This window comes from Trachymyrmex septentrionalis, unplaced genomic scaffold (genome assembly GCF_001594115.1).
Source record: "Trachymyrmex septentrionalis isolate Tsep2-gDNA-1 unplaced genomic scaffold, Tsep1.0 scaffold16, whole genome shotgun sequence".
NCBI lineage: Eukaryota > Metazoa > Arthropoda > Insecta > Hymenoptera > Formicidae > Trachymyrmex > Trachymyrmex septentrionalis.
The window spans coordinates 5374846-5388444 of record NW_017304758.1 but is presented as its reverse complement, the minus strand read 5'-3'; the positions used below and the strand labels follow the sequence as shown (position 1 = coordinate 5388444).

Below are 13599 nucleotides of genomic sequence, written 5' to 3'. Positions count from 1 at the left end.
TATAAATATATATATATATATATATATATATATATATATATATATATATATATATATATACGATTAAAAATCGAAAGCGTATATATAGCGGAACGTTAATGCAGAAAAATTCTAGTCACACCAGTGCCACAGAATTTGCTATGCAAATGTGCTTTATGTCGAGAGTAGGTATCCATCGAGCTTTCGTGGCTGCCGCATGGATGCAATCTGTGCAGAGAGATAGAAGACAATGTTGCACCAGGTGCTAGATACAACCGGTGTCACTAGCGGGTGATTTAGTCGCGCTTCTATAATTAGTCTCAGTTCTAATAACCGGCACCTTGGCGCCGATTCGCGCGGACCAGCTCCGCTTGTATGGGCACAAATCTTGGTTGTTATTTGGATTATCTCGCGAAATTAAATCTCTCGTGGTTATTTAGTTGGACAGTTAGTCCGAAATACCGTTAATTTATTATACCAGCTATAATAAATCTGGTTTGTATCGCGAAATATACTGTGAATCCTAATAAGCGTGCATATTGTGTGCGGAGGAGAGGGTTCGCAGCTAACTAATTATTTTGTTAATTGCGATGCTTTCCAGCTTTTAGCTTTTAACGAATATTAACCAGAATTAATTATGTTAATGGTTTAATTCGTTCATCTTCCTCAGTAATGTGTGTTTTCTACAAGTAATTGGAATAAACATTAAAATTAAAATTCAATTTTTCAACTAGTTTGAGAGAGCACTAGATGCATAAATTATGTAATACAGAAACAATAATCAATTTAATTTTGATATTAAGTGTTTTACAAATCAATTTTTTCTTAAACCTTTAACGATAAATATGTTATTGTTATTATTATAATGAATATTTGAGTTAAAATTATTTGAAAAAATCAAGTTTGTATATGAATGTAAATTAAAAATAAGATTTGATTAGAGGAGACCGGGATCAGTTGACTATAGAGGTAAATAGAATAATCGAGGCTACATTAAAAACGAAACATGCGAGACACACGTAAACGCAGCGACTGCCACTCAATCTGCTGTAACATCTTGTTGCGAACACATTTATGATCGAAGTTATGCCACAATTTTAAAAAATCGTACACCTAAATAAATATTTTTATCCTTAAAATTTTTGTTTCACAATATGACATGTGATTTCTGCTTAGATAGTAAGTGTAGTTTTTACTTAACAAAATCCAACAGATTTCTTTTGGTTTATGTGTCTTTGTCATCGTATATTGTTAATGTTTTTAAAAAATGAACGAATGGGGATAGTAGACTAACCATAGCATGGAACTGTATGATTCATTTAGTGACGACTCTTATAGTACTTACTCAAAATTTTATTCCTTTAGAGAGACTTTCCTCACTGGTAAATGTTATAAATTTAGTTCCCTTGTGTCCAATCTCGAAAACTAGGCTCATTCGACGTGTTTTTTGCACGAAATGGATAAATTTTGCAAAAGAAGCAAAATGTGTTGTTCTGCGAAGCGATGTTGTGTTTAAAATATATTTTTATAAAAGTTTTTTTATGTAGCCAAAGATGTAGCTTAAAATACATTAATCTTTAATTTAATAATCTTAGTCGAATTACTCCGGTCTACCGCGGCTAGTTGCCGAATCAGATGGAACGCATTAGAAAAATGCATTTTTTTCATATTAGTTATTAGTTTCCCTTTATTATTAAGATATTATTAGGTAGTCAAATGTAGTAACTGGTGTAGAATTCATTTTTTCGATAAGTCTCTTAATTTCGTCTGTAAAAATTCGACCTAACCGAAAAATGAGTCTATTAGTGGCCTGGTAGTCTCCCCTACTCAATCACACTTGACAGAACATACATATTATACACAAATATATAATAAATTCTTCGAGAGGTACTTTGTTGAGGATGTTTGTAGTGAAGGGATCTCAGGATTTTGGAGTGAAAAACAATATTTTATCGACTGCATCTCTGGACAAAAATAATAAAGAAAGAGATATATTTGCTATTTGTTTTTTTTTTTTAATGGAAAAAGCAGCTCTGGCGTGGCGGTTTTATAAATTTAACCTAGTTTTCTATTCCTGCATTCTCCTTCCGATATTAGTTATTAAACACTCGCACCGTTTCGCTTCGTGCAACTGCACGCTTGCACAGCCGCATGCATTACGCCTGCCGCCTATTCATTGTCGGTATCAGATGCACCGAGGAGCGCTGCCGCGCACAAGCGCCGTAATACTTGCAGCTAGACGCCGCGCCGCGACCGACTTGTCTCGCAATTACTTGCACGAAAACTCACGGAAAGCGGGTCGAAGAACGAACAAGTCAGATCCCGTCGCCTTTAGCATTCGTTCGCGAGGGAGTGAAAAGCAAGGGAGTCAAAAGTCACTGCCATTTAGTTCATATGTAACGACGATACATTGCCGGAGTCGTCTAACGTCTGCATAATTTGTCCCAGGGAACGCATTATAATGCCTTGGAATCCGTTTAAGAGATATTCTATTTTAAAACATTTTATTAGAGGGACGTTCGGATAACTTTGAAACGTCTTACGTTCGAAACGACTTAACATAATAAATGGCTTTCGAATACGGACGTGCAAATATACGAACGTGTACGAATTGTAAATTCTTGGAGATAAAATTTCAATATTCACACGCACGCGAGCGGGACATTCATTTTTCGCTTAACGCTCAGCAGAACGACTGGTGCAGTTAAAACGTTCGCCCAAAATCATCCTAATAATTCAGCCAGCAATGCACCGCTCGCAATTCTCTCACGCACATAAATTTCTCTCGTCGTCGCCATTAGCGCGCGATTTCGTTGTTCACCGACATCCGTACCGACCGCTAAGTCTCGCTGCAAGAAGAGAAAAAGAGAGTGAACGTTGCGGAGAACGATACATTTCTCTTTCAATTAATAACCATCCGCTGCATTTTTTTTCTATCTTACGCTATACGTCAAAGGGTGATATATACCGGCAGCGACTTCGATTTTATGGATTTCACGACGCTTATTACCCCCGTGTCCGTAGCCCGCAGCCGAGTTTTTCATTCAATAGACGATTGATGCCGCAGCTAGGACGCCGACGTCTCGGCATCGCGGTGGTCATGCCAAGGCCATTCCCGAAGGACGACGGAATTGCATCCGTTCGCTATTCGAACTCGAGGCTCCCAATGTTCGTATGTATTCGTGTCGGAGAGCAGGAGCTCTCTCGTAACGAAACGAAGGGGATGGTACGTCGTGTATAACGTGGTCGCGAATTGCGGCAGACGGGCAGCGCGCACGCTCTTTTTCCGCGGTGCGGTGCACCCGCGGCTAGCGATCGATCGATTGAAAACTATTTCAGCGATTACCCTCCGAGATGTACGCCGGAGGGAAATGCCGAGGAGAGAGAGAGAGAGAGAGAGAGAGAGAGAGAGAGAGAGAATGGATTCAAAGAAGGAAATAGCAAACAGTTATTCAGGAAATTTGATCGCAATCTATTTCTATAACAAACTTTGATTATAGTCTGTTATTAATTATAGCTTATTTTTTAATTTGAAATTTGTCAATATTATTTCTCTTAAAAGTGTGATGATTATTAATAATCTCTCCTGAATCTTTATTCGACCTCGTCACTTTATTAGGTATAACTCTTTATTAACCTACCGAGATAACAATAGGAACGTAAATATACAGAATACATTTCGAGCTAAGATGTATTATAATTTAGTACTGTAGTAAATTTACTCTCAAAATATAATAATAATTTCCTTAATCGCATCAGTATAATATTAATTTACTGTTTTACTTTTGAAGAAATTTCACCTCGATTTTCTTTATACAATATAATAAATAATCCACTTGCTTTTATGTTCTTCTTACATTTAATGTTCTCCAAATTATCTCTTTATTTAAAGTATAATTTTTTTTCCGTAATCTTTTTTCGTAATCCTTAATTCGTCTGCCAATATAATTTTATTGCTAAATCATGCAGTAATTAAGTCGATAGTATTTGAGCTGAATAAATGTGAAAGGTGTATTATCTTATTCGGAATACTTTCAACATACGTTGGATGGTAACGCAGGGAAGCCTGAGCGGTGCGCTGAATAGGAATGTTTCATTTATGCATCGCGACATTCGCGACAAAAGCGATAGAGGCCGCATCGAGAATGTATATGTGCCGACGCGACGCGAAGCGACGCGACGCGAGGCGACGCACGGGTAATAGAATGAGGGTCGCAATAATGCAAAGGGAGGAATGGGGTTGGATCGATCATTGATTCTGACGTGGTGGTAGAGGACACTAGTGGTGGCAGGCGTTCGATTTCCAGAGGGCTGTCGATCTCTGTTGTTTGCTCAGTACCATTTGTATTCCATTGAGAGTGTCGGAGGTGGTTGGCGTATTGGTCTTATTGTTCTAGGTAATTCATCGAGCTTTCGTCGTATTTATAAAAATATTGACGGTGCATAGAATGTGTGTGTTCATTGAGGTTATGACCGTGAATGATTTGATTGTATCTCGATCAATTTATCTCGAAATTATACGAAATTCAGGTCGGACACATTCAGATTTACAAAATTTCGAATGTGCGAACTTACGTATCGCAATCTTCTCTCAGAATTTTACATTTTTTTTCATTGACGTTTCATATTATCCACAAAGTTCTTTTTAATTAAAATTTCTGTACGTGACATAAATCAACGCGCTTCAATTTGTAAAACTTCATATATTTATATTAGATTAAATATCTTTCGTTTAAAGATAACGGAAAGGACTACTTGCTGAAACGATTCTCTCGATTCTCTTGCTGCTCCAAATATTTATGTTTTTATGTAACATTGTTATAAGGTTAAGTGCGCTCTAATTGTGGTATTTTGGTCCAAATTGAACGAGTAGATATTAAAAGCTGCACAGGGGAGACAAATAATCGATCGGCTAGTTACATTTTAAAAGGACACGTTTCCTCATAAAATGAAGTACGTTTTCAATGTTTCATCGATCGTGGTTATTGCAGTTTGAGTTCGCTGAAAGCATGTATTAAATTCCCTACTTGAGCGAGAATTTTCTACGAAATATTAAGAGGCTTCGGATTAAGATATACTTTTTATACATAAATATAGATTGTTTATTAGATGACTCATTATCTCTCCTTCAAATAATGTATTTTCAGATCTTCGTTTCATTGTTTCATCTAAAGATTTTCTCTGAAAAATAGCTGCTAAGATAATATTTTCCTGTGGCACGACAAAGAATCAAGAATCTTGCTTTTGATTCGTTGAGCAATGAAGTCAGAAATTTTCACTCTTACTCCACCTTTTACTCCACCATCACCACCAATCTCGGTCTTTACTCTTCACTAACTGCAATATCATTAACAGTCTTCTATTAAATTTTTGTGTCGGAAATATGTATATATACAAATTTGTATTACATATTCTGTGTTCTAGGGAACAGAATAGAAGATAAATTCTCTTTGAAGAATGAAAGATTTTCTCTCTTTTTCTCACTAAAGATTGTCGTTTTCGTATTAAGGTTATGCATTCTGAAATCTATTCGATTTACTATCTATCTATCACGAGAACGATGATCCTCGGCACGATTCATGGAACTGTATAAGAGCTCCTTGTTCGTATCGCTGCTCCCTGTATATATATATATATATGTACATCCATCGACAGTTTTTCAAAGAAAATGGAATATGAAAGCGGTATGGCGGCAGCCGGTAAAAGCGGTGTTCGTGCAAATCAATCGAACCGACGACGTTCTACGTCGAGTCTCGTTCGTCTCTTGTCGCTTTCCGCTTGTCTTGGCCTTCACTCTCGTCTTTCCTTCTGTGAGCAGTGCGAGCTGATGTGAGAACGCGCGCACAATGTCAAATTCGCAGACCAAGCGGATTTACTGCGCTGAACAGATAAACATACCACCGGCGTTCCCGCAGATTCTGAAACTATACGCGAAGGCGGCGATTCGCACGCAGCCGAACGATCTTCTACGATGGACCGCCGTGTATTTCCGCGCTCTAGCGAACGGCGAGGTGCCTCCGGCGAAGGTACATTCCTTTTTGTGCAAACACGTCGTTCCCGCGTCAGTCGAGCTCTGCGATCTCTTTTTCTATTCGTATTACCTTTCCTCGCGGATCCATTATTCATCGTGCAACATCGTGCGCAATTTTATGTTATGAGGAAAACTTACTTTTGAAAAAAATCAACATGAGGATTTTCTTTTTTTTTCTTTTCGAGAAATTTCAAAATTGGACTTCCGCGTTATACACTGAGAGAACAATTTTTACTATTTGCAACTATAATAATACATATTACTATAATTATGATTATTACTGCTACTAATATTAGTACCTAATAACTGTATGTACAGTTACCAGGTAAATAGCAACAAATATATAGGTATAGTTGATAATATCTAAAATGTGACTATATATAATAGTATATAATTATATAGTTATTACAATCACAAAGATGGTTGAAATTACCATAAAAATGATTCAAATTACTATAATTTTATATAGTCATTTGAATCATTTTTATGATAGTTTCAATTACATTTTTATAGCGGTAATAATCATAACTACAGTAATATGTAGGTAATTACGGTTACAAGTACCTACCAACCATTTTTCTCTCAGTGAAGGACTTTATCTTGGAAAATTTTTTTAATTGTAATCTATTTCTTTGCTTTAAAACAAGTTTTGCTTGAAGAAATATAGAGGAGATTAGGTGTGTAAATATTTAATACAAAAGAGGAAAGAGAAGGCGATAACTTTTTTGACCGCTACACAAACATCCTGTGCTGCAATGTTATTTAACGTTATTAATCCAATTTTTACTTTTTTCTTCTCATTCATTCTTTAAACTCGAACAGCAGAAATATTCTTATTAGAAAATATTTCTAAAAATATTTTGTACCAGGTAAAAAATTAATGAAAATTCCATGCGCGCCAATCGATCTATTACATCGCTCTTGCGAATATTCATTATTATATTATTCGAAAAGCAGGTCAAAGTAAGGTACATTCATCTCCGGAGTTCGTCCATCCGCGTTCTTCCGATGGATGTCTGTAATTATAAGTTTGTGTAATTCTAGTTGTAGTAGGATAACAGCATTAAAGAGAAGTTAGGAACCGGTGAGCCGCGCGATCATTCTCTCTAACGCAATTGATCGATAATTAAAAATTAAAACCCGTGGCATCGAAATATGTTTAAGAATTGTGTGAGAATTAATTTTATTAAAGCTATATTAAAATTCTTAAATATATTCGATGTTTATAAATTATTTCTGCTGTAATCATATTAACCACAATATCATTATTCTCGTTATTAATAGATACCATTTATCATTATTCGTGCGTTATCGACAAATTTGCAAACTTTTCATGTAATGCAATTTAATGAATATAATTATTGCATAGGTTGACGAAATTAATTTGATAGCCAATCAAGTTCTTTACAACGTCATATCGGTGTCACGTCGTTATTTTTAACTTTATATGTGCACAATTTATTTTGTAAATATTTAATGCTCCGTGAAATTTCTGAATTTTGTTAACTTTGACTTGTTACAAATTAAATATATATATTATCCTCTTAATGAAAAGTTTACCTCAAATTAGCTTTAATGGACGTTATTCTATCTTTTACTCAAAAGCTTGCTTTGCTAAAGCTTTTTGACGTTAAATGTTAAATAACTCTTCAATTATACCATGGCTTAAATGTTCGCAAACGCGAAATTGGTTTCAATTTTGTCAAATTACACGTCGCTAAAGTTATATCAATGTAGCCTCTCATGAAACATCTAGTGTACTATATCTCTTTCTCTCCCTCCCCCCCCCTCTCTCTCTCTCTCTCTCTCTCTTCTGCACGACATTCGTGCATTTTACCGATTAATTTACAGCGCGCGTAATCTAATTTGCAACTATTATTCACAACAACGCGCGCACGCGTCGTCGTTATCATTGTTAACTGGAATTTCTCGTTTATCTGTGGCATATCGCGTTACCGCGCAGCTGACACGCGATACCTGCTTATAGCGCAATGCTTGCAACGTACGTATATATATATATATATATATGTGTGTGTGTGTGTGTGTGTGTGTGTATGTATGTACGTATGTTGCTTTCAGAATAGGAAGCGAACGAGGGAGAGAGCGCTGAAGACAAATATCAGCGTAATTCGTGCTTCTGGGAGCGAGAGGCGTTTCGACGGAAATGCCGCGCGACAGGCGCGTCTAGATGAAACCGATTCGTAATAGTTCACGTTGCGCATTACGTATACATACATACGCGCGACGGGCATTATCGATGATCAGGCTATGGCCGATTGGTAACTGACCGTGAATAATCTGAGCCGCCACGATATTGTCCCTATAGGATAGATTGGAGTATCCACCCTTTATACATCCCTCGGGCATCACGCCTGGCTATCTGAAGACCGTGCTCAACAGATTCGGTCACGTGAACAAAGTCTGCTTGAGAGCCCTCCTGCTGGACTGCCAAGGGTTGTTGGATTTACCCGAGATGAGTCTTTATCAGCTTTTTATGGTTGCCGGTTTATTGGAGGATAAAGAGTACTGTGATTTTTATCGATTCCTCGCGGTCGCCTGTGGATTTTTAGGAAATGTGAGTTATAAGCGCCACTGGCGGAACAATATCTCTTCATGGCGTATTTCGATTGTGTCTGATATTGGGATTGGAGAACATGATGGATTTTTCTCTCGGTTTTTTGTTTTTCGTGAAAATATCGCATTTTTTCAGAAATATTGCTTTTTATCAATCCATTAGCACGTATCATTGTTACGTTATTCTTTGTAACATAATATAGATATATTGTGGAAATATCTGTTATTGTGTGGAAAGATATTAGTATATTTTTATATTTGCGAGAATTTCTTAAACATAAAATTAGAGCTAACTTTATTTTATTATTAAATTAAAAAGAATATTTAATTTGTTACGGATTTATTACGGATTTTGATAAAATATAAATGAATTGTTATATATACACATATTCAGTAATGAAATTATATAACAGAATGGAAAATGGAGTATTATTGGCTAGTATGTGTTGCTGTACAATTTTATACTGTAAAAGTTACAATTAGAACAAGTAAAAATGTGACAGCGATATTTACCGGATAGCAATTTATATGAACAACATATGTATGTCAACTTTTTAACTTTTAACATAACAGTAATAATAGAAGAGCCATTAAGTGTATTGGACATTCACGATAATAAAACAATTCGGAATCACGATTGATTAAAAGATGCAGTAATGCCTTGCTACATCATATGCATTACAATTGATATTGTTTAATCCTTTTGCGAGAAATACAAGATAAAATAAAATTACAATGAAAAAACAGAATTATTAACAAACATAACAGATGAAATATTTGCCCGGATTTTTCACTCTCAACGCGCATATGTCGGTAAAATATATATAAAATATGTTAGAAATATAAAAAAAGCTTTTGAAATTTTTACATTTAACGAAAATTGTAAAATAAACGTATCTTCTTCCCTGCGTTTTTATATACGGCAGTGTCATCTTACGTTTAAAAGAATTACGTTAAAAGAATTTAATCAATTTGGAATTAAGTGAACGCCATCATCAGAGTTGTGGTTGTAACTTGCGCTGTGTTACGACCGCTCTAGAATCTTCTCGAGACGATGATATACGTATGCGAGCTACTAACGCACGAGCCGGAAGGCGGCTCGGCCATGATACCCTTGAGGATTTTCCTGGATCTCTACGGATATCTAGCGGATCTCGATTGCAGTGGCGAGCGTCGCAAAGCCGAGCGCGTTGATTCCCCGTGTGATACGACAACGTCTGTCTCGAAGCCGTCGTCGTCGTCCAGCACGATCGATTTGACGACGAGAGCTTACAGCGAGTTCGCAGCGGAAAAGGTATCAGTCAGCCGCAGCATTTCTCTTCCGGTTAAATAAAATATCTGAGACGCGGCTCTCGCGTTTACTAATGGGATAATCTTTCGTTTTACCTCATTGGATTGTGAAAAAAATCGCTTCAGCGTTAATGAGAGATAGTTCTGAAATGTCCTATTTTCTTCCACCGTCCGATATTTCTGTCAGAGGATTTGCAACTTTATTAAGAAATAGGTCAATACAAGAGAAGTCAATTGGAAGGAAATGCGTCCCAAAAGCTTGCAGAAAATTCACGAGAAGGGAGCACGTAGTAACAATATCGTGAACGAGCACCGCATTTGTCAAAGATTCAGAATGATTCGTGTATAATGTTTGATTGATACATATTACATACAGCACAAAGATATCTTCCCAGAAATAAGCAGCTCACACATATATATTTGTCGAAATAATATAAAAATAGACTTGACTCTCTTACATATGGTTAGCATGATCCCAAGCAGATTTGACATTTATTTATAACTCAATGCAAGTACTATAGTGGAGCTATTTCCTAGATTAAAGCACACGTAACGTGTACTTTAACCGAGCGCTACATTGTACTTTTGTGGATATAATTATAACAATGTTACGACCGTCTTTCTCTGAAGAGAACAATGCAAACCGGTTCATGTACGTCTGCATATTTTATAATGATTTAATAATTACAAGGTGCATTTTCATTTTATTCGGTATATGTTTGAAAGGAAACTTTATCGTTATGACACACAAATTCACCTTTATTAATTATAATATAATTTAGCAATATTTAAATAACTGATTAATTAAGGCATTAATATGACATGCTAATAATTCTCTATTTTGACGCATAAATATTAAATTGATACATACATTTAGTATTATGCTAAAATAAATAGATCGCAATATACGTTGGACTCGTGATATGGAAGTTACAGTTGGGAAATTACAGGCATGTAATAACGTGCGCGTGATGAGTAAAATTTAATAAATTTTCGGAGTAAAATTTTGCCAATAAGCCTGCGTATGCGCGGAGTAAGCTGCTTTTGCCGTACAATATCCACTCTGGACTGCTAACTACTTCTCATTACAAGCAGTGCTGCATATTTTATATACGCATTTGCGTTTCGGACTCGCTTTTCAGGGCAAGCGCAAAATTAACCGGTTAGCATGAAGATTACCGAAAATATTAACAACTCCGCGTAACTTTGTACCGAAGTGACTTGGAAATTTCTGAATTAATGCATGTAAGTGATCGTGGACTTTACGTTGTACGCAGCATCGCGATAATATATTATAAGAAGATTATAATCCACGCTATATTAAATACATGCGTTAAATTAAATCGCGAATATAAACACGTGCATTGGAATATTGTGTTGTATGTATGTGTGTGTGTGTGTGTGTGTGTGTGTGACAAGATATTAATTTTTTTAGTATTTGTATACTATTTTTATACCAGTTTATGAAGATTTTATTGGATATTTTATAGAAATTTGATAATTTTTTGATAACATTAGCATCGTTAAATCTTGAAATTTTTGCAGTATTAGAGGTTAAAATAAAATCAAATTTTATTAAATACAAACTTCAGTTACATTTATCATTTTTTAACGAGAATGTTGACTTAAATATTAAATGTGATAATTGGAATGCACATTGCAAAGGATCATCATTAGCTTTGTCGAAATTACGTTGAATCGGGACAGATAATTTCCGTCTGTCTACATCTCGAGATATTTCGGCTTTATTCCGTGATCGAGACTCGTATTCAATCAAGCACATATTAGGAAGAGGCGAAAAGCTCTGATGAGGATGTTTGCGGGCAAGCACCTCGCGAAAAGCGATCTTCGGAAAGCCTCAAGATCTGGAAGGATTATGGGGATGACCCAGAGCACTCCGACATCGACATAGTGGCGAGACAGTCTGTCGCCAGCGATAAAACCGAAATTGAGATCGAATCGATTGATGGTCACGTTTCCCGAGGAGGGACGAGCGAGGTATGCGTCGCCGGGCATGCTGGGAAAACGCCGGAAAAACGATCAGTCACTTTGAATTTTGTGACCGGGCGATTACCGGGTCGTAAAATATCCCACCAGTATTTTCGATCTGTGAAAAGTAGACTTTGATCTCGATAAATGTACTACTCTTTGTATACCTAATGATAATACGTGTGAATAAGTAACGTTTAAATGTTTTTAAATACTTCAAGATCTTTTGAGAGAGTGCAGTCTATAAAAGTTTTTATTTTATTTTATTTTTTTTAACCATTTATTTACTAAACAGCGAATATACTGTGTGCGAAATTTAAGCGATTTTACTGTTATACGTCGTTTATCAATTGTGTCTTGATGAAAGGTCGAATATTTGTTTAGTCAGCGGTCGAGACGAATTTTAAACATGCCACTTCTTCGAGCATTGATCATACCGAACGTAATGGCGATACTAGTAGCGTTGATGTGCAAGAGGCGACTGATGATGCATTCGAGTTTAACTCTGAGAGCGAGGAGAAGACAGCGCGGGAAGCGATTGATTATGAAACTACGATTACTTCGATCGATCTTAAAAACTCGTCGGAGATCTGCCGATGCCGCAGCGAACCTGAAAGCGACCAGACGCCACCGCCCGATCCGCTGAAAGAGTTCCTGAAGAGGATGCGGGCGGAGATAGAAGCGGGTCGTCTGGAAACAATCTTCCGGGTATCTGGAATTGGTCCGCCGGTGTCATCCGAGCGTGTAACAGCTGTTGGATTGTGGCTGGTGGACTGTGCGCGTCGTCAAGAGGGTCTGGTCGGCCCGCGTAATATCCGCCACTTTCTCTGCCCGAATCTCGATGATATTCTAGAGCCTGACTCCGCCTAACTATTAGTAGCGTAGAACGTTTTATTACAACATGTCGTTTTCATCAAATCAATCATTAAAGTGATTTTTTTATTAGAATATCTTTTTATAATATTATCGTTATATATACTCGTATATATATGAAGAATAATGAAGAGAATAAGATGTAAAAGCTTCTCAATGTTGAAAAATATCATTCTCTTATTAGAAATAAAAAATTATTGCATTAAGTACAATCACAAAATTGTTATATTCTAGCGTGTCATATCGCAATCTTAATAATTTCATTATATCGCGAACAAATAATAAGTTCGATCTACTTTTTATGACTTTTTATGACCTTTGTAATATTATTACATATAATAATATACAAATTAGCTAAAATTCTATTACAGTCTATGTTGCGTTTCATTTTGTTGTACATCATCGGTGTTATATAATTGCCTTTGATTTGTAATTATGCATATGGTTGCGGTACATCATGGTTGATACATCATGATATAATATCGAATATTTATCTGGTGACGATTACCATTATCGTAAAAGGACGAATAAAGCTACAGTAGCTTGTGAAAAACACGCGCAATGTTAAATTGAATGAATCGTTGCATCATTCACAATTTTATGTTTATTCGTGCTTCTGTCTTGTTACACGTATGAGAGAAGTATTGTACTAACGGAGCAAACAGGTAATAAGGAGAAAAGTAAGTAGATTCTCCGGCGACGAGACAGATTTTGTACACTAGAGTATAAAATCTATCTCCTTCAGAATCGGAAGTGATCGATATTCTTCGAAGGGTCTGTTATTTTCCATAACCGCCTGTGCCAACATGCGTTTTGTCAATTCGTCGTATCGACTACCATATCGGCAACAACAACTCGGCAAT

The 13599-nt window shown here is 36.3% G+C and overlaps 2 protein-coding genes across 4 annotated transcripts in view; both read left to right on the top strand.

Moving 5' to 3' along the window:
• The window catches only part of LOC108746111 (transmembrane protein 132C), a 104145-nt gene that overhangs the window by 56485 nt on the left and 34061 nt on the right, over positions 1–13599 (top strand). The gene's annotated exons all lie outside the window — the stretch shown is intronic.
• LOC108746113 lies at positions 5786–12733 on the top strand. Of its 2 annotated transcripts, XM_018482670.1 has the most exons (5): positions 5786–6005; positions 8337–8585; positions 9624–9878; positions 11663–11872; positions 12248–12733. In XM_018482670.1, the coding sequence occupies exons 1-5, from the start codon at positions 5826–5828 to the stop codon at positions 12731–12733; spliced, it is 1380 nt and encodes a 459-aa protein (XP_018338172.1). In that variant the 5' UTR covers positions 5786–5825. The 2 variants fall into 2 exon arrangements, with proteins under 2 accessions (XP_018338172.1, XP_018338173.1); XM_018482671.1 differs by lacking the exon at positions 11663–11872.